Consider the following 27,141-nt stretch of genomic DNA (forward strand, 5'->3'; position numbering starts at 1 on the left):
TTATTGTTCTTTCCCAATAAGAGGGTAAAAAGCAGACATGGGAAACTTTTCTCCTGTTGAGGGTCACAGAGCAGGGAAGGAGGGGAGAGGGTCAATTAATGGCAACAGCAATCCACAAGCATTACAGAAGAGGGGCCAGCAGCTTCTGATGAGAGGCGGCACTGATGGAAGTCTTGCTATGGGCCAAGCCTGTTCTAGACGCTACGAGGACAGTGGTGACCTTGACAAAGTCCGTCATCAAGCGACTGACATTCTTACTGCAGGAAGGCAATTAACAGACACATAACAAGCAAGATCACTGCAAAGTCCAAGGGACGCTCTGAAGAAATCAAAAGAGAGTGCTTGGATAAGACCATGGCCAGAGGGGTTGCTTTCGCCACGATGGCCAACGAGGCCTTTCCAAGGAGATAACATTTGATCTGAGACCTGAGTGATGAGGAGGCAGCCAGCTGCGTGAAGGCCCGAGGAAAGAGCACCCAGCTAGGACCAGCCCATGCTGGGACCTGCCTGGGAGAGGAATGGGCGCGGTGCCTCCGAGGGCTGGAACCCACGCAGGAGCCCTGGCACAACTACTACCACGCTGGAGGTTTAAAACTACTGAACAGCCGCGACTCACAGAGTTCTCTGGCTGCTGGTTATTTCCATTTGGATGGAGGCCCCCTTTCCAGGTAGAAGAGCCCTGCAGGCCGCCAACAGTCAACGCTTACCGGTCTCTTACCTGTGCCCAGGTGAGCGGGGCTACCGTTCCGCAGGCAGCAGCGCTGACAGGCAGTGAAGAGTGAGTTGCGGCCTGCACTCTGGTTACCAGTCACTCATCCTCCCTCACCCGCCCTCACGCCCCCCTTCTACCGCTTCGGCTATGTTACGTTCTACATGATGAGACTTCGTAGAGCAGAGTCTGCAAACTCTGCACACTCCCTATCTGGCTCTCAGGCCTGTTCTATTTGGCCCACGCAGAATATTTTAAAAACATAAATCTGAATTAGCTGCCAACCTAGAAAAAGAGCCAGAAAATTTCATGTAAAGTTTGGCTCTCCAGCTTCTCTTTAAAAGCCAAATCTGAGGGCACTTACCCTGCCTTCCCACAGGCAACGTGTGGCTGGAAAAGAAGGGCAGCTGTCCCCTTCAGGCAGGGTCAGCTTGCTGTTTGCCTGCGTCCATGCACACCAGCAGGCTAGCCCCGGCAGGCTTCTGAGAACCCCAGCTTGCCCTCCAAAGCCCCTCCTGAATTATTCAGAAACGTGAGGCAGAGCCTCCTCTGGCCGTCCTCAGGGTTCCGTTTCTTGGGGCAGGTGCTGAGCGGCTGACCCAGGGGGGACCATGCACGTGGGGCAGCCTCTGTGTCCGGCCCTCGGCTAGGGGCCGTCGCTCCCCTGCTAGGCTGTGAAAGTGTTTGATGAGCATTGCTCTGGGCCACTGCTCTCCCTGCATCCAGTTTAAATTATGAATTTAATTTGTACACGTGCCCTGGAGCTGTGGGAAGTGTCGTGTATAGTTTTACAAATCGACTAAAATAAAAATGGGTCCTTATTCTGAATCCCGTCAAATAGCTGCCAGCCACACACACAAAGTGCTACGTCTGGCTGCAAAGGCTCCTTTGCTCTCAGTCTCTGTAGGAAAAGGGGAGACAAGCACAGGCCCCTCTACAGGAAGTGACTGAGACTCTTTGGAAAGAAGGCAGCAAATAAACCTCTTTGCATCTATCCCAATTTCACCTAAGCGCCTGCCCCCCTTATACTCACTCAAGATCTGCACCGACTCACCTACAGCACCAAACATACACTGACTTCTAGATTTGTTCCATGGTAGGCAGCTGTCGTGCCCTGCAATGTCCCCTCCGCCCAGCACTTGACTTGCCACTGGCACCTGCAACTCCTGGCTGAAGGGAGCTAGAAGTAAGGCCCACAGTGGACGGGGCTTGCGGACACGTCCCCTGGCTTTCTCGCCTCTGAGGGGGATGGCTCTGTCCCTGCTGAGGTCTCCAGGGACTGAGCCTAGTTACCCATGCGGTAATTTGCTCATTAACGCACCTACTCTGGCTTCCCTTCCTCCATCCCCTCAACTGCTTCTTAAGACCACCTCCCCCAAAATCCCCTGCACGAGATTTCCAGGCCCTGAGTCCACGTCTGGGAGACCTCTGACGATGCCTATTCTTTCAGTTCTGATGCTGTCCCTTTCCAGCTGGGTAACTTTGGGCTAATCATTTAACCTCTCTGAGAGTCAATCTCCTCATCTGTAAAATGAGTAATAATACCTAGCTGACTAAACGACTGTGAGGACAACACAACATAAGGCTTTAAAAGTACTAGCAGAAGAGGCGCTCGCAGAAAACACCAAACACGTCATCCAGTCAACGTTTACAGAGGTTTCAGGCGTCAAGACTGTGGGGGATTCAAGGACAAACGAGGTCCCTGCCCTCAGGGAGCTTTCCCTTCTGATGGAACTCAGGGGACCATACACAGCACATGCAACACGGCCAGAGCCTCGTCAGCCAATCACAGAGGGGCTCCTGCTGCCCCAGAGCCCACTCCTGGGACGACCTTGCACCTGGCCGGGAGCTGTGCTGCACTGCTGTTCCCTCAGCCCCTACCCCCAGGCTGGGACACCTTGAGGTACAGGGAGAGACAGGCCCCACTTTGCCAGTCCGGTGATTCCCTGACCCCCGCCTGCACCCACCAGCCTTCCACCTGAGACCCTTGTCCTCCATGGCCACGTCCAGAATGCTTCTGTTCCAACACTAACAGCGTGCAGCCCTTTCTCCCCGCCAGCATGTCAACTGCTAAAGTCCCCAGTAACCTCCTGGGAGGGGGAGGCTCCCCAGTTAAAATATGAGCTGCCTCATGCGGCTTTATTGATTCAGTAAAATAAATCTCTGCAGGAGCTAATATTGACTTTGGCTATGAAAATGGAAGTGAACAACCAACTGCATATTGATTGGGGAAGCAACAGGGACCAGCTTCTGGGTGGGAAAAAAAAATGCAGTTCTGGCTCAGAGGTGGCAGCACGGGGTGTCAGGAAGAATCAGGAGTCAGGAGACCCAGTTCTGGCTGTCAGTGACCCACTGCGTGTCCCTGGGCAAGAGACGCAGCTCCTCTCTGGGCCTTGATCTGCTTGAGGAGAAGGAGAGGGCTGGACAGGCCAGTGGTCCCCAAACACCAGCCTGTGGCCAGCAGAAGAGCCAGCTCTTAAAAATCACACATTCCTGGAACCATCCCCCAGAGGCTCTGAGCTGATAGCTCTAGGATAGCACCCAGCCATCATGGTACCAGTACCCCAGACCAGAGACAGGATGCTTCCCTGCTATTACTGAGAGCCGCCTCTAGGAACCCCAGGCCTGCCTGCTGCCTGGGACAGAGAAGTTAAGTGTGTTCCTGAAAATGGCTTGGAATAAAGGAAGTTGGAAGGAGGGACAGAGGGAATAACAGGGGGAATGACTACAGGAAAAGGTCAGCAACATTACTGGCCCAAGTTAAGACAATTAAGCAAAGGCGTATCAGTATCTCAGAGAAGGAGGGAGTCACCATGGAAACGGGACCCCTGTGCATCAGCAGAGGGGACAGGGAAGAGGAGGAATGGCCCTCAGCTGCCTACCGCGGGCACGGCCAGCCTGGCCTCGTTGGGACTGATGTGATCCCTTCACAGACCCTGGAGCGCAGAGACCTGAGCATCTGGTGGGGGGCAGGGAGCCCCCACACCTGTCACTCTCCTGTGTGTCCAGAGCACCAAGTGTTCTGGGTAAAGAATGACGGGAGTTGATATGGAGAGACTGCCAGTCTAGTCCTGGCCCCGGGGAGTAAAGGCCTCCCCACACCAACCAATGCCCAGCCCCGCCGGGACGAGCAGCCTGGGCTGTGCCGGAGCTCCCGGACTGGGAGCAGCCACTGCTCAGGCCCCGGGTGGCAGAATCGGGTGGAGTGGTGAGGGAGACAGAAGACAGGAAGTCCCTTCTTGCCGTGCCCCTCTCAATGCAGGCCAAGTGGCAGGGAGAGGAGAAAAATTTTTCTGGTCCTTGTATTCCCTCCTGGTGGTGAAGGGTGCCTCAAGGGCACAGGCAGGACTTGTGGGTGACAACGGGGCTCCCCGAGTTCAGGGAAGGGGCTTGGAGTCTAAGTCTTCACATACGTGCCTGTGGCCCATCCTGGCTTCCTCTGACTTGCTGTCCCTGTACAGCTCTCACCATCCCATCACCACCACCACAGGGCTGATGCAAGGTGATCTCAGCATCTGTATCCCACCTGCCCTGGCTGCACCTGACAATTCCACCTGGGAAAATAAGGCAGCAGGCAGAGATGCATTGGACTCTGGCCTTGGCTGTGCGTGAGCGCATTTTGGGGGCCTTTCAGGGGACAGGTTCCTATGGTGGAGCCCCAGGCTGGGAAGAACCTTTGAGACCATCTAGACCAGCACCCTGACTTTAGAAGAAGGGAACTCGAGGCCTGGAGAGTCTTCCAGCTCACGTAGTTTAGCAGCAGCCCAGATGCACCAGTCTGAGTTCCGGGGTCTTCTCCCTGCCATACACCCCCTCAGCCTTGGAGTCTGCCCTGGCTGCTGGAGCTGCCTGGGGGAATGTGCCTGGGGCCCCCTCCCCGCTCTCTAATCCAATCTGCAGCTCTGGCTTGTTAATTTTATGCTTCATCAGTCAGCAGCTGCAGGAGCCTTTCACTTGGGCGGGATGAGGCCCTGCACACATGGCCGTGCTCTCCTCCACCTTGGCCGCCTCCAGTTGACTTTTGTTGGATTTTTTTTATTTGTACTTTTAATTATACAAGTAATGCATGACTACAAATCCTACCGTAAAAAGATTTGAACGCTAAAGAAGAATAAACAAAATGACTCCTTTACCACCCCCTCCTCCAAGGAAGGGCTGTTAATAGTTCAGTGTATCCCTTTTAGTTGATTTTGCAGCATAAATGCAGCCTGCTCTATCCTCCCTTGTGAAAAGGATGTCCTGGTTGACAGGAATCCCCGGGTCTCAGCAGAACCTGTCTGGGGAGGAAGGGCACCTGAACAGAAGGGAGGAAGGTGTGGGCACTGGTGGCAGGGGGAAGCTGGAGGCGGGACGAGGGGTGAAGAGGAAGGGGGTCCTTACCTTTCGGTCATCTTTGAAGGCATCAGCAGCGGCAGTAAAGTGTGGAATGACCTTCTTACAGTGCGGGCACCCTGCGTGAGAGGGGAGGAGAGAGTTACACACGTGAGGGAGGCTGCAGAGCCAGGGGCCCTGCCTGGAACCTCCAGAGAAGCCTTTCCAGGAGTTTCTCTCCACCCAACAGACTTTGGGGTTCATCTGATTCCCACGCCCTGCACACCCCATTGTCAGGGTTCATGTATCAACCCCACCACTCAGACCCTCCACTGTGCGTCTGCTGTCGGCAAGAGGGCTCTGCAGGAGGCCTGTGCCAGCGTCAGGTCCACTCCTGCCCAGGACCTCCCACCCCACACTCTCCCATCACACACCCACCCACGAGGCTGGGGGTCGGGGAGACGGACACTGTGGTCTTTCTCTGCAAGCTCCTTCCACACAGGGCTGCCCTCAGGGTCCAGAAGAGCCTGATCCAGGGTGCAGCGGGAGCTTTGGGCTTAGAAAGGAGGACGCATGCTCGGGATTCTCTGAGCCTGTCACGAGGTCCCTTCTCTCGCCCCAGTGACAGTAGCAAATCTCTCCACTTCACGACTGAGAAAGTGGGGCTGGGGAAGTAGGGGGCTGGGAGCAGCCCCTCTGCCTGACCCCGGCAGCTCATGCTTTGCCGCTGATTTCCACATTCCCAGCAGCCCTCACCCCAGACTGAGCAGCCAAACCAGGCTCCTGGTCCTCATGCTGTCCTTCCTCCCTGCTCCACAATCCACCCGAACCCCAGATCCAGGAAAGGGAGACTCAAGGTCAGGCTAAGAGGAGGATAAGCTGCCGGGAGTCCCTGCCGCTTCTCAGGGCCTGGGTTCCCAACCCAGGGACGAGGACCCGTAGTTTTGGAGGCCCTGGATGGGACAGAGGTGTATGTGGTGCCCTGAGCCCCTCCAGCTCCAATGACAGGTCTCAGGCCCGGGGCTGGGACCTGTGTGGGGCCACTTTCTCCTCCTGTTTCAGCAAGCCCGGGGCAGCATCCACTGAGCAGAAAGCCCAGGAAGCTGCAGGCCACTCTGGCCCAGACCCGCTTTCCTGGCCCTTCCCTCAGTGTTCGCCAATTAAAACCCAAGCCCACCCCTCCCAACCACTCTCCACACACTGAACACAACTGCCAAGAGAACAGAACCGCTTTGAGGGAAGGGGTTCCCTGACTGTGGTAATTAATTCTGATCAAAACACAGGTGGGAGAGGCCAGATGCCCCATGGGCAGACTTGGCTCCAGCCAGCTTCCTGACAAACAGCTGGGCCAGGCCTCCTGGCCCTCCCACGGCCTTGGGGAAACCCAGGCGGGGAACTGAGACAGCTTGGCTCATCTGCTCTTTCCCTTTTTAAAATAAGATAATAATGACTGGCATTTCAAAGGGCTTTGTGAATCCAAATTAAGGCTGAGCTACATCTGAATTTAGCACTTGAGCCGGTTCCTGAGATGGGTGGGACCACCCATATGGCCTGGCTGGCAGAGTGGCCAGCTGGCCCCAGAGCAGCGTGGATGGTGATGGGGAGGCGGCTTAAGGGGATTTTCTCAGCATCCATCACAGGAGCAGAGAAGAGAGCTAGGCTGGTTACGTGTTACACCAGAACTGAGACAAAGTACCCAGCAGAGCCAAACTCATGGCAGGTGCTAATGGCAATTACAAAAACACTGTACTAATTTGACCCAACAGAGGCAAGAATGGCTCAAATTCATGAAAACATCATACTACAAAGGAATGATGGTATATAGCTTTCAAAACGTGTAAAGAGCACAGTGTGCTGGTTGAGAGCACGTCAAAGCGTGCCCTGTGGCACCCAGAGGTCCCCTGTGAGCGGCACATGGACACCCATTAAGACATCAGGCTGGCTGGAAATAAGCTACTCCCTTCCCCCAAATCTGGTGTCACTCCTCATTTCTCCTTTCTAACCTCTCTGCTTACTGAAAGGATAAAGGTCACTGTCAGCCTAGTGCAAATTCCTGCTGCCATCAATTTAAAGCATCTAAGTCTCAGATTAATGGCCTTCTGGTACATCTCATTTTCTCATTATCCAAAAGAAAGAGCATGGCAGATGAATAACTAGAGGGGAGGCTGTTTTAGAAAGGGCATGAAGATGTTTCCCAGACGTGTCAGCTGGGCCAGAAGAGGCATGATTTTTTAATTTGGGCTCTTTAAAAAGGTACCACCTCTGTGTAACTGGAAACGAAAGCAGCCTCCCAGAGTGGGGAAAGAGGAACAAAGACCAAGGACAGGACAGAAAATTCCAATTCTAGAGACTCAGCCAAGCTGGCCTAAGCAGGGCAGTCACCATGACCAGACCATTCAGAGCAATGTGGGGGGCTTGGAACAGAAGAGAACAATGAAACAGCAGGAGGAAGAGCTATGTAGAAACTGGGCAGGTAGGAAGTGGGGGGAGAGGAGAAATGGGGATTGGTGTTTGCTTTTTAACTTTATACCCACCTTTATCTGGTGTGCGACCTTTCTGTAGTATTTAGGTTCTTTATATATAAGTATATGTTCTATACTACATAAATTATAAATAAGGATATATTTTTTTATCATTGAAAACATTTTAAAGATGTTTTTTGTCTTTAGCTAGTTCCTGCTTTCCCTGCCTCTGTCCACTGATGAACACACATGTCTCAGGAGCCTGGAGCAGAGCTCAGGACAGGAAAGTGCAGCAGGGGCGATGGGAGACTCCAGGCCCCAAGCCCTCTGCCAACAGCTGAGTCGCTCAGTGACGGGGCCCCATGAGGACTGTGTTTAGTTATTTTTGTGAGGACAGTCTGTGAGGCCCTTGAAGCCGGCAGGGACCAGGCCTCCTTCCCTTGTATCCTGGGTCCCTGACAACATCCAGCACACGGCGGCGGTTACTTGAGGCAGGTCGTTAGCACCCCAGCAGGGCAAGCGTCCCCTGAGGCCTAGGGGGAAGCGGGGAGCATTTCTAGGGAAAGTATTTAGTCTGGACGTTCTCAAATCCACCCAGCGGCTGGTCAAGGACTCCTACTTCTCTGGCCAGGTTCCCGCCGGCTGCCGGGAAAGCAATCACCCTCTGAATCGGGCCTGTGACTAAAAGAGAGCACCAGCCCAGGCTGCAGGAAGGGCTCTTGTCACTGACTTGCTGCCATGCCTTGGGCAAGTCAGGCATCCCCTGAGTCTCAGTCCTGCACCCCCAGCTCTGCCCAGAAGGAAGACAGCTTCTTAAAAGCCACTCAGTCTTCCAGGCTTACTCTAAGGACAGAGGAGGACAGCAAGAGGCTCTCTAAGGAACCGACAGAGCACAAGGCCCACTTGCGGAAGAAAAGGCAAAAACAGAGGGAAGTGTCAGCTGCCTGAGGGCGGGCTCTGAGGCTGGGTCAGGAGGCCCAGACAGTGAGAACTGAGGAGGGACTTTACAGATTATTGACACTGGAGAGGTAGGGGCAGGAGGTTAGGTAGGAGAGGTTAGGACTCGACTGAGCTGCCTGCTTCTCTGAGGAGCCCAGCTTTATTATCCCCATTCCATTACGCTAAGCTGTAACCTGGGGAAGAGAGAGGGCAACAGAAGAGTGAGAAATTCAAGAGCCTTTCCTTTATGCATCAATGAACAACTTTAAAATGGGAATACACAAAACTTGAGATCACAAACACCAACATGAGCAGACGTGTCATTCCCTCAACTTAGGCTTTGATTAAAGCGGGGATCACGGTCAGGAGCTCTGAGTGACTATGGCTGTACTTTTACCACAGTTTCAAATCCATGGCTTCACAGCCACTTGGGAAGGTCAGGGAAAGGAGGCTGGGCTGGGAGTGCTCAGCAAGATGAGGGAAGCAGAGGCCTAACTGGGCCGGCTGAATTCCCAGCTGCTGAGTTCCAGGGTTCAAAGGTGAAGTCAGGGCCTGCAGGGATGGAGGGAGCAGAGAGGAGGGAGGAAGCGGCTGGGTGGGAATTTCCCGGGAGTTGAGGAGACTTAATAATTACAAGGCAGGCCCCTGGCACAGACAGAAGCAGAGGGCTTTAGGACTGATGTGAGGACAGAACCTGACAGAGCTGGACCTGGATTTTGAAGGACCTCAGCCTGGAACGAAACCTGCTCACAGCAGACAGCCCAGAGTCGGCCTGCGGCTGCCCTGGTCCCTGGGGGGAATCTTCTCAGTCCAGTCAGGCCCAGCCCTCTCCCTCGCCCCTCAGCGAGTGCCCCAGCTACTTACAAGGGGCGTAGAACATGACCAAGGCGTGCTTCTTCCTCTTCAGGGTCTCCCGGAAGTTGTCCCCAGCCAGATGCACCACGCTGGTCTGCTGCTCTTCCCAGGCGGGCTCCGGGGGTGGAGGGGACTCGGGGCTGCAAGAACCGGGGGTGGAGGGGAGACAGTCATTAGGAGAAGCTCGTGTACAGGCAAGCGCTTCCACCGCCCCCAACCACTCAGGGGAGCACGTCAGAAAAAAAATCACTTTGCATCCTTTCTAAAACTGAATTTAAAACCTCAGTTTAAACATGAAGAAGTGTGAACCATCTGCAAAGATTCCCTCTAAGGAGCCTATTAAGAAGCTATTTTGTGAAGGTGTGGAAGACCTGAGTTGCTTTTAGGACCTCTCCAGTCGTCTCCTTGCCATGGGGAGAAGCCCCTGCACCTGGGCTCCCTTCCCCCTCCCTCCTGCCTCTTCTGGGACCCTGAAGCACCCTCCATTATCTTCTGCTCCTGAGCCTTTGTTCTGGTGGAGACAGCATGCACCACGGAGCGAGGTGGGTCTGGGTTCAAATCCAGATTACTGATCACCTGTGTGACCTTAGGTAAGTTACCAAACCCCTCTGAGCTTCCATTTTCTTTTCTGCTAAATGAGTACAATTGAGACCTACTTCCTGGGCTCCTTATGAAGAGCAGAGACAGTGTATGTAAAGCACCTAGTCGGTCAAGCAACTAACAGTTGTTAAGAGCCTATTACGCTCTCATAAATGACAGGCATTCGATAAGGGTTTATAATTTTTCAGTCTCTTTCTGTTCACTGGTTCCCTCCACTCTGCCTCACGAAAAGTATAGATCTCCAGGGTCTTTTAAAGCCTTTGCTGCCCTTGTCCCCCTCCCTACAACCACACTTCTGTCTCCCTTCTCTGAGAAGTGTCTCTGGGGAGCGGTCCGGACCCCGAGCTGCCACACGCGCCCCCTGCACTCCCTCCTTCGCGCCGGCAGCACCTGGCTTCTGACCACCAGGCCTCAGGCCTTGTACCCAGTGAGGGCAGCACGAGCGCAGCACCAGGCACCCCACGGCCACTCTCACCTTTCAGAAGCCCTCCTACCAGAGACCCCTTCCCTTCCTTCCCGACAGCCTTCTCTCTTCTTCTGGTTCTACCTCCGTGCCCCTGCAATTCTCATAAGATCTCATCCATCTGCGTGGCTTCCATAATCCCCCAGGCTGAGGATGACTCGAGTCCTGGCCTCTCACCCAGGCCCCCTATTTCCAGGTGCTTTTCAGGTATTTCCACCTGGAGGTCCCACTGTCACCCCAATCCCAACAAGACTTAGAACTCGTCCCTCTCCTCCACACGTCCCAGAACAGCTTTCTTCCCCAACTTCTTCGTTTTGGTTAATGGCACCCCTGCTCTCGTGACCGAGACCGGCCCCTCCCACCCTCCCTGTCTTCCCCGCTTCTTTGCCCTCCAGGTGCCCCCCCGTCAAACACCCTGGACTCTTCGGCTGACGCCAACCTTCTGCTCCGCCCTGTCCCTGCATCCTGCCTCCCCGGGCTGGCCTGCTGGCGGGCACATCTCAGTCACCCAAGCGCGGCCACCTGTGCACAAGCCTGGAAGTGCCATCAGCCTCCCCCGACACTGTCCGCTTGCCCTCCTGCTGGCGGCCTCAACCCTTCATCTCAGAGCATCTGCTGTTTATGCTCTGCCTGGAGAAGTCCTTCCGAGCTCCCCAAAGAACCACTATTTGTCCCCAGGCAAGGCCCTTCACCTCTCTAAACCTAAGTTTCTTCACCAAGGAGATAGGAAGAAAAACTCTGGCCTCAGTAGGATCTGAGTATGAAATGGGGCAACAGCTCTCAAAGCACGCTGCAAAGGCTGGGAAGGTTCTAGCACTTAGGGGGCGGTGCTGTCAGTTACAGCGCCGCATGAGAGCTGGAATCAGTAATAAACACAGCTTCCTCTCTTTGAGTGTTTCCACACACCATGCACTGTGCTAAAGCACAATAATCCAATTTAATTCTCTGGACAAGTCTATGGGAAAAGTATTGTCTCCACTTCACAGATGGGAAACCGGGGCTTAGCAGGGTCAAGTAAATGGCTTGGGGTCACGATGTGAGTGCAGGGCTCTTAGACTCCAAAGTCCATGCTCTTACCCTAGTGCTTTTCAGGCGCTCAGCAGTGGCGACTATGGACGGGACGGACAGAGACCCTCCATGCTCGCTATTTGTGCCCAGGCTTCTGGAGCGGGGATTAGCAACGATTAATGCTCTGGTTCCCCCAGCTCTCTAACCACAGTGCACGCACCAGGGACCTCACCTGAGGCCCCACCCCACTCAGTCCTTCCCAGTAAACCAGCACTGGCACCAGAGCGAGGCCAGAGAGGCGGGTGTGAAGAGCAACCTGCCTCCTGCACCAAAGGCCCGGAGGAGAGAGCACCTCGTCCCTCTTGGAGATGAACCACTACTCCGTTCTGGTCCCTAAGACAAGGCCTGGCTACTCTTAGAATCTACCCCCAGTGACCAGCAGGAAGCTGAGACCTGGACCTGGCCAGCCCACTCACCTCTTGCCCGGGCCTCTCCTGAACCTGGTGGTTCATCCCATTCCATAAGCTGGCGTTTCTCAAAACCCCATGGCTGAGGGTTTCATTCACACCTCCTGAATCAAAGCTTCAAGGACAGCAGCCCTAGCATCTGCACTTTAAGAAGCACCTCAACACCTGTAACGCTTACGTCCGCCCAGGTTTGAGGACCGATGTCCTAACAAAGTGACTCCTTCTGGATGCTGCTATTTTGCACAGTTCTCGCATCACTTTGTGACCCTAAAGTCTTGGTTCTTACGTGGACATCATTATGCCATGTACCAGGGGCCTCTGCGAAGGCTGGAGTATGTCTCTTCTTTTACTTCATGTTCCCCCCCAGTGCTGAAATAAGGCAGTATTCTCAAATATTCAAGTTATGTGTGGATGCAAGCGCGCACGCGTGTGTGTGTGTGTGTGTGTGTGTGTGTGTGTGTGTCTCGGGGGAGGGGTGTGGACAGGAGAAAGCACCTGTGTGGTGGCCCAGTTAGTTCCCTCACAGGAGGGGGAAATGCTAAGAACTGCGGGTTCCACGGTCCTTGGACGAGCAATTGCAAGGCTCCTCGTGTTCTCTGGACTTGCAGGCTGTCGTGGGCTGAACTGTGTCCCCCGCCCCAAATTCATATGTTGAAGTCCTAATGCCAACTACCCTAGAATGTGACTGTATTTGGAGATGGGGTCTTTAGAGAGGTAATTAAGTTAAAATTAGGTCATTAGGGTAGACCCTAACCCAACCTCACTGGTGTCCTTTTAAGAAGAGGAGATTAGGACACAGACACTGAGGGAAGACCGTGTGAAAACACAGGGAGAAGATGGACATGGAGAGGCTCAGAGAAAGCAACCCTCCTGACATCTTATCTTGGACTTCTGGTCTCCAGAACTGTGAAAAAAATAAACTTCTGCTGTTAAGCCACCGGCTCTGTGTTCCCTGTTGTGGCAGCCCTAGCAAACTAATACCCAGGCTGAGGGAGCTCTTCAAACCTTTATTTTCAACCCCAAACCACCACAGGCTGCACTGTGGACACTACTGAAGGCCCAGTCTTGGGCCCCTGTGAGTCCAGCTCTGGATGTGAAGAGCTGTGTGTTTCCTTTGTTCACTCAAAAGGAATGGAATAAAATGTAGATGATGAAACCTGGGGCCAGGACACTGGGGAAGGAGTCCTAAAAATAGAAATACACAGTTTACTGGAGCTGATGAAACCACACCCAGAAAGGCTACCGTGACCTGCTGGATGAGTACACGTGATCAACATACCAGAGGTGGCGTCAAGATTGGGAAGTCATAGCTGTCTTGGCTCTCAGGCCCTGAGCCAAGGTCAGCGGCTCCTAAGGTTTACTTCATCTCCTCAAGGCCCTCTCCAGTGGCCGACAGCCAGGGACCAAGATGTGCTATCAAGACCATCAGACTTACTTTTGTATCCACTCAATAAAGCTCTTCTTTGTTCTGAGCGCGGGCACTGCATACTTCTCTCCATTCTTAAAATACTTGAGTGTAGGAAACTCGGAGATGTGGAATCTTTCTGCCAGGGCCTTGTTGACGGTGGCATCAACAGCTGCAAGGACACCAGAGCTCTGGGACGGGGGAGAGGCCAACCATGCACGACAGCCTCAGATGCGGTGCTGGCAGAAGAGGAGCCCAGACGCCAGCCCCCAACCCACCAAGGGCCTGCCGAAACCTCACAGGGCGGGAACTTCATACATCCCGGGAACAACTGGACACGGGCATGTCCATCATTCTCATTTGTGGGCTGAGATGAAGCCTTTTAATCTCCCCCACCAACCAGGCTGTGTAGACTGTGGCTGTTCCCAATCGGCAGGCTCCCACAGAAAAGAGGGAGAAACTTGGGGCTTCACCCCAGAGCCATGACCTGGCAGAGGTCACCTGGAAGGGTATGGGAATGTGACCCTAATCTCTCTGCACCCCTCCATCCCTGGTAGGGGCCCCACCTGTCTGACTAAGACACATCTACTCGGGGACACAGAAGTCCCGCAGGCCTCCAGGGACCAGGAGAGCTGCTACAGAGCTTGCAGGGGAAAGTCACTGTAATGATTCCTATCACTGACTCTTTAGGAGAGAGAGGTGGAGGACTTAAGGAAAGGAAGCTTACATCTGCTTCTCCGTGGAGGACTTCTGCTGCATTCTCAAACTCTGGTTTCATTTTCTTACAGTGTCCACACCCTGCAGGAAGAAATCAAGAGAAACCATGTCCATGGCACAGAGGCTCCAGGGATGTCCCCTGCCTCCAGAAGAGAGCTGGGTCCTAGTCCCAGATACCAGGGGTACCCAGGAGAAAAGAAGAACAGCACCAGCTCAGAGAAAAGAAATCTTTTGCCTGATCCACTGGGGGTGGGGGGGTGGGAGGGGCACAAGAGGCAAAAATGAAATAATTACATCAACAATACTGGTGATATGCATATAGGTCCTGTGTGCCAGGCATGGCTCTAAGTGCTTTATACCCTCACGACAGCCCTACAAGGTATGAACTACATTATCTCCATTTTACAGATGAGAAAACTGAGGCACTGAGAGGGTGGATGACTGCCCAAGGCTACATACACAGCCACAGGTCACAGAGCTGGGCTGAAAACCCAAGCAATCTGGTTGGAGGCCACAGCCACTGGCAGTGTGTGCTTCCCAGCACCATGCTACTGTCACCACTGTCATCTTCTCCAGGGCAGAAGAGATTCGGGGCCTTGAACTGGGAATAAGAATTCGCATAAGCAAGAGTATGGGAAAACATCAAGTTCCAATTGTCCCAATAAGGGAAGAGGTATGATATGACAGGCACAGTGATCTGACTTGTCATTCCCAAATAAATCGTATTTTCTTGGGATAAAGACTGCTTTGCCCTCCTCTCCTGACAACACTTGAATGCAGTAATATGTTATGAATAATGACATTTGATACATTAAAAAGGAAGCAAGCACTTTGTGTCGGTGATGACAGGACATTTGTAAATTGCTTTCATTTTAGTAGAAAGAGTACTCTCTGGCATCTACGCTGAAGGGGCTGTGAGGCGAGTAGGACCAGACTGGCTCAGGCTGGAGATGACTCTAAAGGGAAACCTGGCTGGCAGTGGGGGGTAGGGGGGCACAGACAAGGCTAAATGGATGGCGGACATGTGACTTGGCCTTCTCATGGGGTGTGCTACTGCTTGGGAGCTTAGAGCATCACAATTCTACTACTGATTATTGGGAAAAAGAAAGACAAGAAAGGAAGACACGTGGAGACCAAGCAACATTCTACTAAAAAACCAACAGGTCAATGAAGAAATCAAAACGGATATCAGAAAATACCTCGAGACAAATGACAATGCAAACACAACTTTCCAAAATCTACGGGATGCAGCTAAGAGGTAGGTTTATAGTGATACAGGTCTTCTTCAAGAAATAAGAAAAATCTCAAATAAACAACCTAAACTACCACCTAAAGGAGTTAGAAAAAGAAGAACAAGCAAACCCCAAGATCAGCAGAATGAAGGAAATAATAAAGATCAGAGAGGAAATAAATAAAACAGAGACCAAGAAAACAATACAAAAGATCAATGAAACCAAGAGCTGGTTTTTTGCAAAGGTAAACAGAATTGATAAACCTTTAGCCAGGCTCATCAAGGAAAAAAGAGGACCCAAATAAATGAAAGAGGAGAAATAACAACTGATATCAGAGATACAAAAAATCATAAGAGAATACTACAGTCATATACCAACAAATTGGACAACCTAGAAGAAATGGACAAATTTCTAGAAACATACAACCTTCCAAGACTGAATCAGGAAGAAATAGGCAATCTGAACAGACTGATCACTAGTAGTGAAGTTGAATTTGTAACAGAATCATACACCATGATCAAGTGGTATTTATTCCAGGGATGCAAGGATGGTTCAGTACCCGCAAATCAATCAACATGATTAACAGAAGGAAGGATAAAAATCACATGATCATCTCAATAGATGTAGAAAAAGCATTTGACAAAATTCAACACACATTCAATACAAAAACTCTCATCAAAGTTGGTATAGAGGGAACACAGCTCAACATAATAAAGGCCATTCATGACAAACTCACAGCTAACATCATATTCAATGGTGAAATGCTGAAAGCCTTTCTTCTACAAATTTATTTATTTATTTTTGGCTGTGTTGGGTCTTTGTTGCTGTGTGCAGCCTTTCTCTAGTTGCGGTGAGTGGGGGCTACTCTTCGTTGTGGTGCACGGGCTTCTCATCGTCGTGGCTTCTCTTGCTGCGGAACACGGGCTCTAGGCACGCAGGCTTCAGTAGTTGTGGCACGTGGGCTCAGTAGTTGTGGACTGAGGGCTCTAGAGCTCAGGCTCAGTAGTTGTGGCGCACGGGCTTAGCTGCTCCGCAGTATGTGGGATCTTCCTGGGCCAGGGCTTGAACCCGTGTCCCTGCCTTGGCAGGCGGATTCTTAACCACTGCACCACCAGGGAAGCCCTGAAAGCCTTTCTTCTAAAATCAGGAACAAGACAAGGATGCCCAGTCTTACCCTTTTCATTCAACATAGTATTGAAAGTCCTAGCCACAGCAATCGGACAAGGAAAAGAAATAAAAGGCATCACACCCAAACTGGAAAGGAAATAAAATTGTCACTATTTTCAGATGGCATGATACTATATATAGAAAACACTAACACCTCCACCAAAAAACTATTCGAACTAATAAATGAATTCAGTAAAGTTGCAGGATAGAAGCTTAATATACAGAAATCTGTTGTTTTCTTTACACTAATAATGAACTCTTAGAAAAAGAAAGCAAGAAAACAATCCTGTTTAAAAACTGCATCAAAAAGGAAAATATACCTAGGAATAAACTTAACAAAGGAGGTGAAAGACCTATATTCTGAAAACTATAAAACAATGATAGGGGCTTCCCTGGTGGTGCAGTGGTTGAGAATCTGCCTGCCAATGCAGGGGACACGGGTTCAAGCCCTGGTCTGGGAAGATCCCACATGCCGCGGAGCAACTAAGCCCGTGTGCCACAACTACTGAGCCTGTGCGTCTGGAGCCCGTGCTCCGCAACAAGAGAGGCCGCTACAGTGAGAGGCCCGCGCACTGCGATGAAGAGTGGTCCCCACTTGCCGCAACTAGAGAAAGCCCTCGCACAGAAACGAAGACCCAACACAGCCATAAATGAATGAATAAATAAATAAATGAATAAATAAAAATTTAAAACAATGATAAAGGATACTGAAGATGATACACAGAAATGGAAAAATAACCTGTGCTCATGGATTGGAAGAATTAATATTGTTAAAATGTCCATACTGGGACTTCCCTGGTGGTGCAGAGGTTAAGAATCTGCCTGCCAATGCAGGGGACACGGGTTCGAGCCCTGGTCCAGGAAGATCCCACATGCCGTGGAGCAACTAAGCCCATGCACCACAACTACTGAGCCTACACTCTAGAGCCCGCGCGCCACAACTACTGAAGCCTGTGCGCCTAGAGCCCGTGCTTCACAACAAGAGAAGCCACCGCAATGAGAAGCCCTCCTCACCGCCATGAAGAGTAGCCCCCACTTGCCACAACTAGAGAAAGCCTGTGCGCAACAACGAAGACCCAACGCAGCCAAAGATAAATAAATAAATAAAATTTAAAAAAAGTCCATACTACCCAAAGCAATCTATACAGATTTAATACAATACCTATCAAAATACCCATGACATTTTTCACAGAGCTAGAATAAATAATCATAAAATTTATATGGAACCACAAAAGACCCTGAATTGCCAAAGTAATCTTGAGAAAAAAGAACAAAGCAGCTGGAGGTATCACTCTCTCTGACTTCAGACTATACTACAAAGCTACAGTAATCAAAACAGTATGGTACTGGCACAAAAACAGACACAATGGATCAATGGAACAGAATAGAGATCCCAGAAATAAACCCACACACTTATGGTCAATTAATCTATGACAAAGGAGGCAAAATATACAAAGAAGAAAAGATAGTCTCTTCAAGCAGTGGTGCAGGGAAAACTGAACAGCTAAATGTAAAAGAATGAAATTAAAATTACATTTTCTCACACCATATATGAAAATAAACTCAAAACAGATTCAAGACCTAAATGTAAAACCTGAAACTGTAAAACCCCTAGAAGTGAACACAAGTAGAACACTGACAAATTGTAGCAAAATTTGTTTGGATCTGTCTCCTAAGGCAAAAGAAACAAAAGCAAAAATAATCAAATGGGACCTAAGTAAACTTAAAAGCTTTTGTACAGTAAAGGAAACCACTGACAAAATGAAAAGACATCCTACTGAATGGGAGAAAATATTTGCAAATGATATGACTGGTAAGGGGTTAGTATCCAAAATACATAAACAGTTCATACAACTCAATATCGAAAAAAAAAACCCAAAAAACAGAAACAAAAAACCAAAAAAAAAAACCCTAACAAAAAAACAATCTGATTAAACAATGGGCAAAAGACCTGAACAGACATTTTCCCAAAGACATCACAATCATCAGAGAAATGCAAATCAAAACCACAATGAGTTATCACCTCACACCTTTCAGAATGGCTCTCATCAAAGTCTACAAATAACAAATGTTGACAAGGATGTGGAGAAAAGGGAAACCTGGTACACTGTTGGTGGGAATGTAAATTGGTGCAGCTGCTATGGAAAACAGTATGGAGGTTCCTCAAAAAACTAAAAATAGAATTACCATATGATCCAGAAATTCCACTCCTGGGTATGTATTTGAAAGAAACAAAAACACTAATTTGAAAGGATACATGCACGCCAATGTTCATAGAAGCATTATTTACAATTGCCAAGATACAGAAGCAACCTAAGTGTCCATTAACAGATGAATGGATAAAGAAGATAGATACACATATACAATGGTATATTACCCCGCCATAAAAAATAATAAAATTCTGCCATTTGTAACAATGTGGATGGACCTAGAGGGTATTAACCTTAGTGAAGTAAGTCAGACAGAGACAGACAAATACTCTACGTTATCACTTACATGTGGAATCTAAAAGAATAAAACAAGCAATTGTATATAACAAAACAGTAACAGACTCACAGATATAGAGCACAAACTGGTGGTTACCAGTGGGGAGAGTGAAGGGGGAAGGAGCAAGACAGGGGTATGGGATAAAGAGATACAAACTACTATGTATATAATAAATAAGCAAAAAGGATACAGCACAGGGAAACATAGCCACTGCTTTGTAATAGCTTTAAATGGAGTACAATCTATAAAAATATTGAATCACTATGTTGTATACCTGAAACTAATATAATATTATAAATCAACTATACTTTAATTGAAAAAAAAAGAATCTGGACCAAAAAGAGAAAGAAACAAAGGAAGGAAGACAGACACACACCAGTATTATCAGAGAAGACCTCCCACACCCTCCAGGAGCCACTGAGCCATGTAAACAGCTTTCCTGCCTCCATCTGAGCACTTGGCTGGGACAAAAGTTCCTCTCTCCCCCAAGGTCATTCCTGCAGAGCTCAGCTCCACATGGCACTGAGACACAAACAGGTCCGTCCATTCCTGCCTGTTCCAACTTCCTTAGTCCATTCTCAACTTTTCCTCCCAGGGACAGGGGCCCCCACAGTGGCTACCCTAACTGCCCCCCTCAACACACATACACACGCTGATAACAGAAAACCCAGGCCAGTGTTGTCAAGCCCTCCTCTGGACAGAGTGCTCTGGGGGAGCCGTGAGATGACTCGGTGGAGGAAACTCACTGATGGAATCCAGCCCAGGGAGTGGCTACAATTCTCAGCCGTACCAACATGTTGGTCCTTCTGAAATGGGCCCAAGCAAGGGGGAGGGACACCTGTGGGCTCATGGTCTGACTAGAGCCCACTTGGGACCCCCATGAACCATACAGGTATCAAAGTCATCATGATATTAAAACGTAAGAACATTATTTTCCAGAAATGAACAGTTAGTGTTATCACAACCCATTTGCACTTTCTAAACAACTGAGTTACAAAAGCATTTTTTGTTTTGTTTTGGTATATTGTTTGTTTGGAACTGAAAATATGATTTCCCCACAGAACCAACCTTATACACAGATTCTACACAGAGTCTTGAGAGTGACCACAAAAGCCCATTTAACAGGATGTACCTGAAGCATGTAGAGCATGCAGTGCTATTTCTATTTCACTGAGCCGTGCCCCAGATGGAAAGCACACAGACCACGGTCCAGCTCGGGACTCGCAGCGGGCCTCTCTCCCTGCAGGCAGCAGCCGCCCACAACAGCCAAAGGGAGAGCATCTTCCTCAGCTCGGGGCAGACTCTGGGCTTTTCTGGGTCACTGACATTGTTGAGAATTTAAGCTTCTCCCCCACTCCTCCTGTACTGATGCATATATGTTCCATACTTATGAATAACTTCAGAGGGCTCCGAATGCCCTGACCGGCTCATAGACCCCTGGTTAAGAGGCCAAGGCAACAAAGGGCTGACTTCGAGGCAGTCACTTTCCCGGTGGGGGGCCGTAGAAGAACAACAAGCTGTCCCCACAGGTGTCCAGGCTCAGGTATCCTTCCACGAAGATCCGCATGTCTGGAGTAAATCGGATATCCTAAGGAGGATTCTACTGACTTGACACATATTAAGACTTAAACTTTTTTTTTTTTTGATTTTCACTAAAATAAAAAGAATAAATCACTCTTTGGGGCTTACAGTCAGGAGGCTCTACAACTCTCAAAGGAATCCCCCCCCAGGCCTGCCTCCAGGCTGACCGCTCCCTGCACCCTGCCCCGAGGTGACCTCCCCATTCTCCCGCTCCCAGGCTGACCTCCCCTGACAGGGGCACAGGGAGCTCACCCTGCATGAAGAGACACGGAGAAAAGGAAGCTCAGAGGCTCTCCTGCTGATGGAGGGTCTGTCACCTAAGAGTTTGGTCTCCCCTGGAGAGTAGGAAGTGAGTGGCCTGAGTGAGAGCCACTCAGCCCAGCAGAGCACAAGGGAGGACGCCCGGGCAGGCCTCAGGAGACCCGGGCTTCAGGCCCCAAGTGGTCTCCATGGCAGGCGGGAGGGGCAGGAAGGGGATGTTCCCCTGACCAGCCTCTCCTCTACCAGGTTACGATTGGTGCCGTCAGGCCAGTGCTAGCAGGCCCCACGGTCAAGGTGGGTGGTGGGACTGGGTGGGAGTGGGGGGAAAGAAGACAAAAAAAGACAAAGCCACTCATAGAAAACCACTGTTTCTTTCCAAAATGTCCCAGTCAATGAGGAAGGACCCCTGAAGATGAGAGAGTTCACCTTCATACCTTTGCCAGGCTCAGCCCTTTGATGCCACTGCCCGCTGGGGAAGCAAATAGACTCCACATCGCCTGCCAGCTTCTATCAGTGGCGGGCCGGAGATGGACTCTTAAGACAGAGAATTGGCTCACTGGGAAGAAGAGCTGTGATCGACCCACGATGTCTGCACTGGACGCAGGAGGGGTGGCTGGAGGACATGCCAGGAGGCGCCAGATTCTTTGGCGTGTACTCACAGCTCTCTCCTGAACCTCTGGCCCCATCTCCCAGGACTCTGCCAAGTAATTAAAGCGCTCGCTCTCTGCACTGGCCTTCCACACACTATCTCAGCAGCCCCACGAGACACAGGGCAGGGATCGTCAGAAATGACGGCTCTGGGAGATAGTGATAAACTGGGGATCCCAGGGCCACCGTTAAACAAGATGGGATTAGAAGGTGGATCTTCTGGCTGGAGCTGTGACCACATGAGCTGACCTTTTCCCTGAAGTTCTGTCCCCCAGCACCCAGCTCACTTCATCACAGCCCCTGCCCTGATGGATGAGACCTCTCCACGCGGAGTGTCCACCTGGGCTCTGGCCCTTACTTTGAGTCTCCAGTTCACTCCAGCCCCACCGAACCACCTATTTCTCTTCTACTCACAAAAGACATCTTATTCATATCCTCCTGTGGCATTTCATTTTGCAGTGCCCTGTGACTATTATATTGCTGTCTCTTGGTATTTAGGGGCGGCCAGAGCATCTCTTCAAATCATAAATCATATCAAATTCCCTTGGTCAAAACTTTCCAATGGCTCCCATCACAAGTGGATCGAAATCCAAACTCCTTCTCACAGCCACAAGTCCCACACCATCGGACTTTCCTACCCTCCAACCTCAACTCAGGCCATCTCCCTCCTGTCCTCTACTCTGCAGCCTGTGGCCTCTTTCTGCTTTCCTATCTCACCAAGCTCATGTCTACCCCCATGGCTCTTATCGGGCTGTTTGCCTGGAACACGACCTTCCCTCAGGTCTCTGCGTGGCTGATCACTTCACATCATGCAGGCTTTAGTTCAAATTTCACTTCTTCAGAGAAATTCCCTGACCACCTGACCACCTAACCCCAAGAAGCCTCAACCCATCACACTCACTTCCAACAGCCTGCTTATTTTCTTGACTGTACTCAAAACAGCTGAAGTAATCTGCTTACTTTAAACTTCCAATCCCCCAAGTGGATGTAAGCTCTCTACAGGCTTGGATGTCCGTCTCACTCACCACCTCATCCCTGGTACTGAGGATGGCATCCCACACACTTTGTGAATGAATGAACCTCATGGCTGTGTTGTTCAGGTTATACCTGTGCACACAAGGTTTAACTGAACTAAATCCTTTTGGGGCAAAAGTCACACCAAATAGTTGCTAGTTTAACTAAACACCTCTACTTAGTAAAACTAGCAGCCAAGCCAGTTACTATGTGCATACCCTCCTCTCCACACCACCATTTATACACTTCCCCTGCTCCTTACTCGGTCTGGAAAACATCTTTGGAAATCTCCAACATCTCTGGATGCTGTTCTGAAGTTACCCATACATTCCCAAGAGTTCTCTTGATAGCGTTATGGTTTTCACTACTAACATCAATTCCCTCTGCTCCCTAGACAAGATACTAAGGCTAAGCAATAAACCTCTGTAAACAGAGTTTATGACGAGGAGACCAGCCAGGCCCCAAGGAGGAGAGAGGTCTGGCGGAGCAAACGTGTCCCTCGCTGGCACCCGCCTGTCCTGGGGAACTGTGGGTCACGAGCAGTGACTGCCTTGAGCCCAGCCTCCGGGCCTGGCCTTCAGGCTGTCCTGGCAGTGTGGGCTGCAGGAGAGCCAGAGGAGGACGGTCAGAAGCAGGAGCAGGGCTCCAGCCCACTGCGTTTTACTGTCCTGATCGCGATTTGATGGGCCATTAAGTTCTACTGCCAGACTTCCTCGCTGGGTTTTTATCAGCTGTGTAAGTGCACTTGCACTGACTTTCATGACCTGGCAAAGAGGCTGCCCGTCAGTTCCTTGACCACACTCTTTTCTGGCTGTGGGAATGTTGGCCTCCCGTCAATCCCAAACCTTCAGATTCCTCTGGATTCCGTTAACTTCAGTTACACCTACGATTTTATTGCAGGCCAGCTATGGAGACTCTCCTGGCTCCTGGAACCAGAATTTTCCAGGAGACCAGATTACTCTGGAAAGCTCCCTAGTACCTGGTTCTCAAGAGGAGCCTGGATTTTCCTACCCACATTCCTGCTGCCTTGCCTGGACCTTGGCTTGGGCGTGCCAGGGAGGTGGGGCTCCTACAGATGCTAGCAGAAACAATGATGCTGTAACATTGTGATGGGCCCCCCATCACAGAAACCTCGGGGCTCTTTCGAGGCTTCCTGCTGTATATGCACCAAAGCGGACTTGTAGACACTCAGACACTCTGGGGCAGACACACACTGATGAGTGCCTCATCTACCACGCAGCCCTCTTCTTGCACAAAGAGAAAGTTGGGATTTTTTTTCTTCCTTTACGTTAGTGTAAAATGTAGATAACAAGCTTTAAAATTTTTTCTTCCAGGCTTCTATCCTAAGGAAATAATCTGACATGTGGACAAATATTTATGCATGAAAATGCTCTCTGCAGCCTGATTTATAGTGGGAAAATACAGTAAACAACTCAAACCTTCAACATTATGGTGCTGGTTAGGTAATTTATGGTGCCATTATATAATGGAATATTATGTGACCACAGAAATTACGTACAAATAAGCATTTTTTTTTTTTTTTTTGGCTGTGTTGGGTCTTCGTTTCTGTGCGAGGGCCCTCTCCAGTTGCGGCGAGCGGGGGCCACCCCTCATCGCGGTGCGCGGGCCCCTCACCGTCGCGGCCTCTCCCGTTTTGGAGCACAAGCTCCAGACGCGCAGGCCCAGCAGCCGTGGCCCACGGGCCCAGCCGCTCCGCGGCATGCGGGATCCTCCCAGACCAGGGCCCGAACCCGCGTCCCCCGCATTGGCAGGCAGACTCTCAACCACTGCGCCACCAGGGAAGCCCAGCATTTTTAATAACATAAGAAAATACTTACAAGATAATGTTAAGAAAAATGTAAAGGAAAAAGCACGGAAAAAAGAACTTAACGAATAAAATGAAATCCCTTCCTCCCACGTGGCACAACAAACAAATGAAAAATCCAGATGAATTAAACAAAATGAGAAAAACAAAAATATTATCACAAAATGCAGGGCACTATTTTTATATCCCGGATGTCAGGATGGGAAAAGGCAGCCTCGCAGAGGGCTTGGTGATGAGGCTGTAGCCTCTAGAACTTGGGTTTTAATCCTGGCTCTACCTTTTTGGCTATGTGACCTTTCGCAACCTTCTCAACCTCTTGGTGCCTCCTTTCCTAACCTGTAAAATGGGGATAATCACGATATCCACTTCACAGGATTTGCTGTGAAGATTAAACGAGTTAATATATGGAAATTGCTTCCAACAATGCCTGATCCACAACAAGCGCTCAATAAACATTCTAGCTTTTATCTGACTACAAAAATGTAGTGCTATTTTTTTTTAAAGTTTTTTTTTTTTTGATGTGGTCCATTTTAAAAGTCTTTATTGAATTTGTTACAATATTGTTTTGGTTTTATGTTTTTGGTTTTTTGGCCACGAGGCACATGGGATCTTAGCTCCCCGACCAGGGCTCGAACCCGCACACCCCTGCATTGGAAGGTGAAGTCTCAACCACTGGACCGCCAGGGAAGTCCCGAAAATGTAATGTTTTTGTACACTGAAAGGCAGCACAAAGAAAGTTAAAGTAAGCAACAGACTAACAGAGAACATCTGAACACAGAAAATAGATAAAGATTAATATCCATAAGTATGGAACTCTAGGTCAAGAAGAAAAAGACAACCCAGTAGAAAAATGGGCAAAGGGAATGAACAGTTGGTTCACAGAAGAAACATGGAAGGCTGATTACCACATGAAAAGATGCTCACCTCCCCTGGAAGCCAGGGAGCTGTGGACAAGTTGCCCCTTTGCCCTTTTTAGCAGGAATGTAGACAGCTGATACAGGAATGTTGTTAATATTGTTCTTAAATTATTTGTGTAATTAAAAATTAAAAGTGGTAGCACAAAGGAGTTTTACAGCAAGATGGTTACACAAATCTACATATGTTAGGAAAACAAATCAATTTAACTTTATGGTAATTTAAAAAAATAAAAGTTAAAAACGAGGGAAAGGGCTTCCCTGGTGGCGCAGTGGTTGAGAATCTGCCTGCCGATGCAGGGGACACGGGTTCGAGCCCTGGTCTGGGAAGATCCCACATGCCGCGGAGCAACTAGGCCCGTGAGCCACAACTACTGAGCCTGCGCATCTGGAGCCTGTGCTCCGCAACAAGAGAGGCTGCGACAGTGAGAGGCCCGCGCACCGCGATGAAGAGTGGCCCTCACTCGCCGCAACTAGAGAAAGCCCTCGCACAGAAACAAAGACCCAACACACCCAAAAATAAATAAATAAATAAATAAATCTATAAAAAAAAAAAAAAAACAAGGGAAAAATAAAAGAAAATGCAACTAGAAAGAATGATGACAAAAAATGGAAAGTGGTTCCTACCTATGGGATTATAGGTATTTTTTTCCTTAATCATTTATATTTCTCTGTACCGTCTACATTTTCTATAGAGATCACATATTACTTGGGAATAAGACATAAATGACGTAAGAAGCAGAAATTCTGGAGTCTGACAGGGACCTGCTGCCGAATCCAGAGAGGCAGCCCAGCCCTGGAAGGCAGGCCAGGCCCTGCGGCCTCCAGCACACACCTGCTGCTGGGAGTTACGGCAAAGGAAACATCTCATCCCAGGCGGCCCATTGCCAAGGAAAGGGGCAGAGCTGTGGACGGGCCGCCGTAGGCCTGGGGAAGGGGCAGCAGGGGTGCCCTGGTGCCCCAGCAGCTTCTTCTTAGGCCCCTGTCTGCCCCGTCAGCACCCGCATGGGAGAGACAGGCTGCTCCTCAGGGTCCCCCTTCCTGGGAGCCCCACTTTGTCCCTTCTACCTCCCCATGCGAGTGACACTCACTCAGGGGGGGACATTACAGCATCATGTCCTTCCGGGCCTAACGCAGGGCTGCAGGTACACGGGGAGGGAGGAGCAGGTAGACATTACTGCAGCAAAACGGACAGTGACAAGAGAAGACGAGTAGCAACGTACAGTGACTCTTCTCGTTCAGAACGCTGCGGAAACAAAAGCCACCATGGGGCGGTGGCCGCTGGTGTCCTGCTGCCTCGCCCTCTTCAGACACCGCTTAGTGCTCTGTGGCATCAGGGGGCCAGGCCTGGTGCTGCGGCCTCCCCCATCCACTCAGGGCCCCGAGCGGAGGGCCAGATGGACGGCAGAGGGGCCCGGGCTCTGCCCTCGCACCGCATGGTGCTCACGCCCCTGCAGGAGGCCACTGCTCGCATCACACTGTCCTTCCCAGGAGGCCCAGGATCCTGGGCAGTGGGCTCTGGAGGGCACACCTGCTTGCGAATCTTGGCTCCCCCTGCTCCCTTGGTGTGAGCGGGGTCGGGACTGGAGCTCACGTACGTGGAGGGCCCCGCACTGTGCTGGGGGGCTGAGCTTATTGGTTCAATGACAACTCAGGCACCAGGAGTAAAGGCTGCAGAAGAATCTATGTGGGGTTTCTAAGGGACTCCAGCTGGGAGGGGAAGGGAGGAAAGGCTGAGATGGGAATTCAAGCAGCAGGAAAGCTGGAAGGGAGGGTAAAGAAGCAGGGGGCCAATGGAGATGTTTACTAATATGCAGCAACCAGCGGCCCAGGTGCCTTTCCTGCCAAGAACGGAGGAGTGCGGCTCCTCCGAAGGCACCCAAAGAAGGTTCCAGGCAAGTGGGACCCGGAAAGAAACGAACACTGAGCACTTCCTCTGTACAGAAATAACACTGCAAACAGAGACCATGGCTCTTTCTGGGAGTCTGTATCAGGAATAATGTTAATCCTCTTCTCTGTATTTTCCTATATTTTGCCTTTATAAAACATACACGCACTCCTTTTTAATTATCAAGA

The 27,141-nt window shown here is 50.4% G+C and overlaps 1 protein-coding gene across 1 annotated transcript in view; it reads right to left on the reverse strand.

Moving 5' to 3' along the window:
- The window catches only part of PDIA5 (protein disulfide isomerase family A member 5), a 91,785-nt gene that overhangs the window by 1,882 nt on the left and 62,762 nt on the right, over positions 1 to 27,141 (reverse strand). Inside the window, exons 12-15 of the mRNA XM_007175630.2 lie at positions 13,947 to 14,017; positions 13,250 to 13,410; positions 9,286 to 9,416; positions 5,090 to 5,160 (exon numbers count right to left, since the gene is read on the reverse strand). Coding sequence (XP_007175692.1) covers positions 5,090 to 5,160; positions 9,286 to 9,416; positions 13,250 to 13,410; positions 13,947 to 14,017 — 434 coding nt within the window. The remainder of the gene's footprint in view (positions 1 to 5,089; positions 5,161 to 9,285; positions 9,417 to 13,249; positions 13,411 to 13,946; positions 14,018 to 27,141) is intronic.

The sequence above is a fragment of the Balaenoptera acutorostrata genome, chromosome 4 (assembly GCF_949987535.1).
Source record: "Balaenoptera acutorostrata chromosome 4, mBalAcu1.1, whole genome shotgun sequence".
Classification (NCBI taxonomy): domain Eukaryota; kingdom Metazoa; phylum Chordata; class Mammalia; order Artiodactyla; family Balaenopteridae; genus Balaenoptera; species Balaenoptera acutorostrata.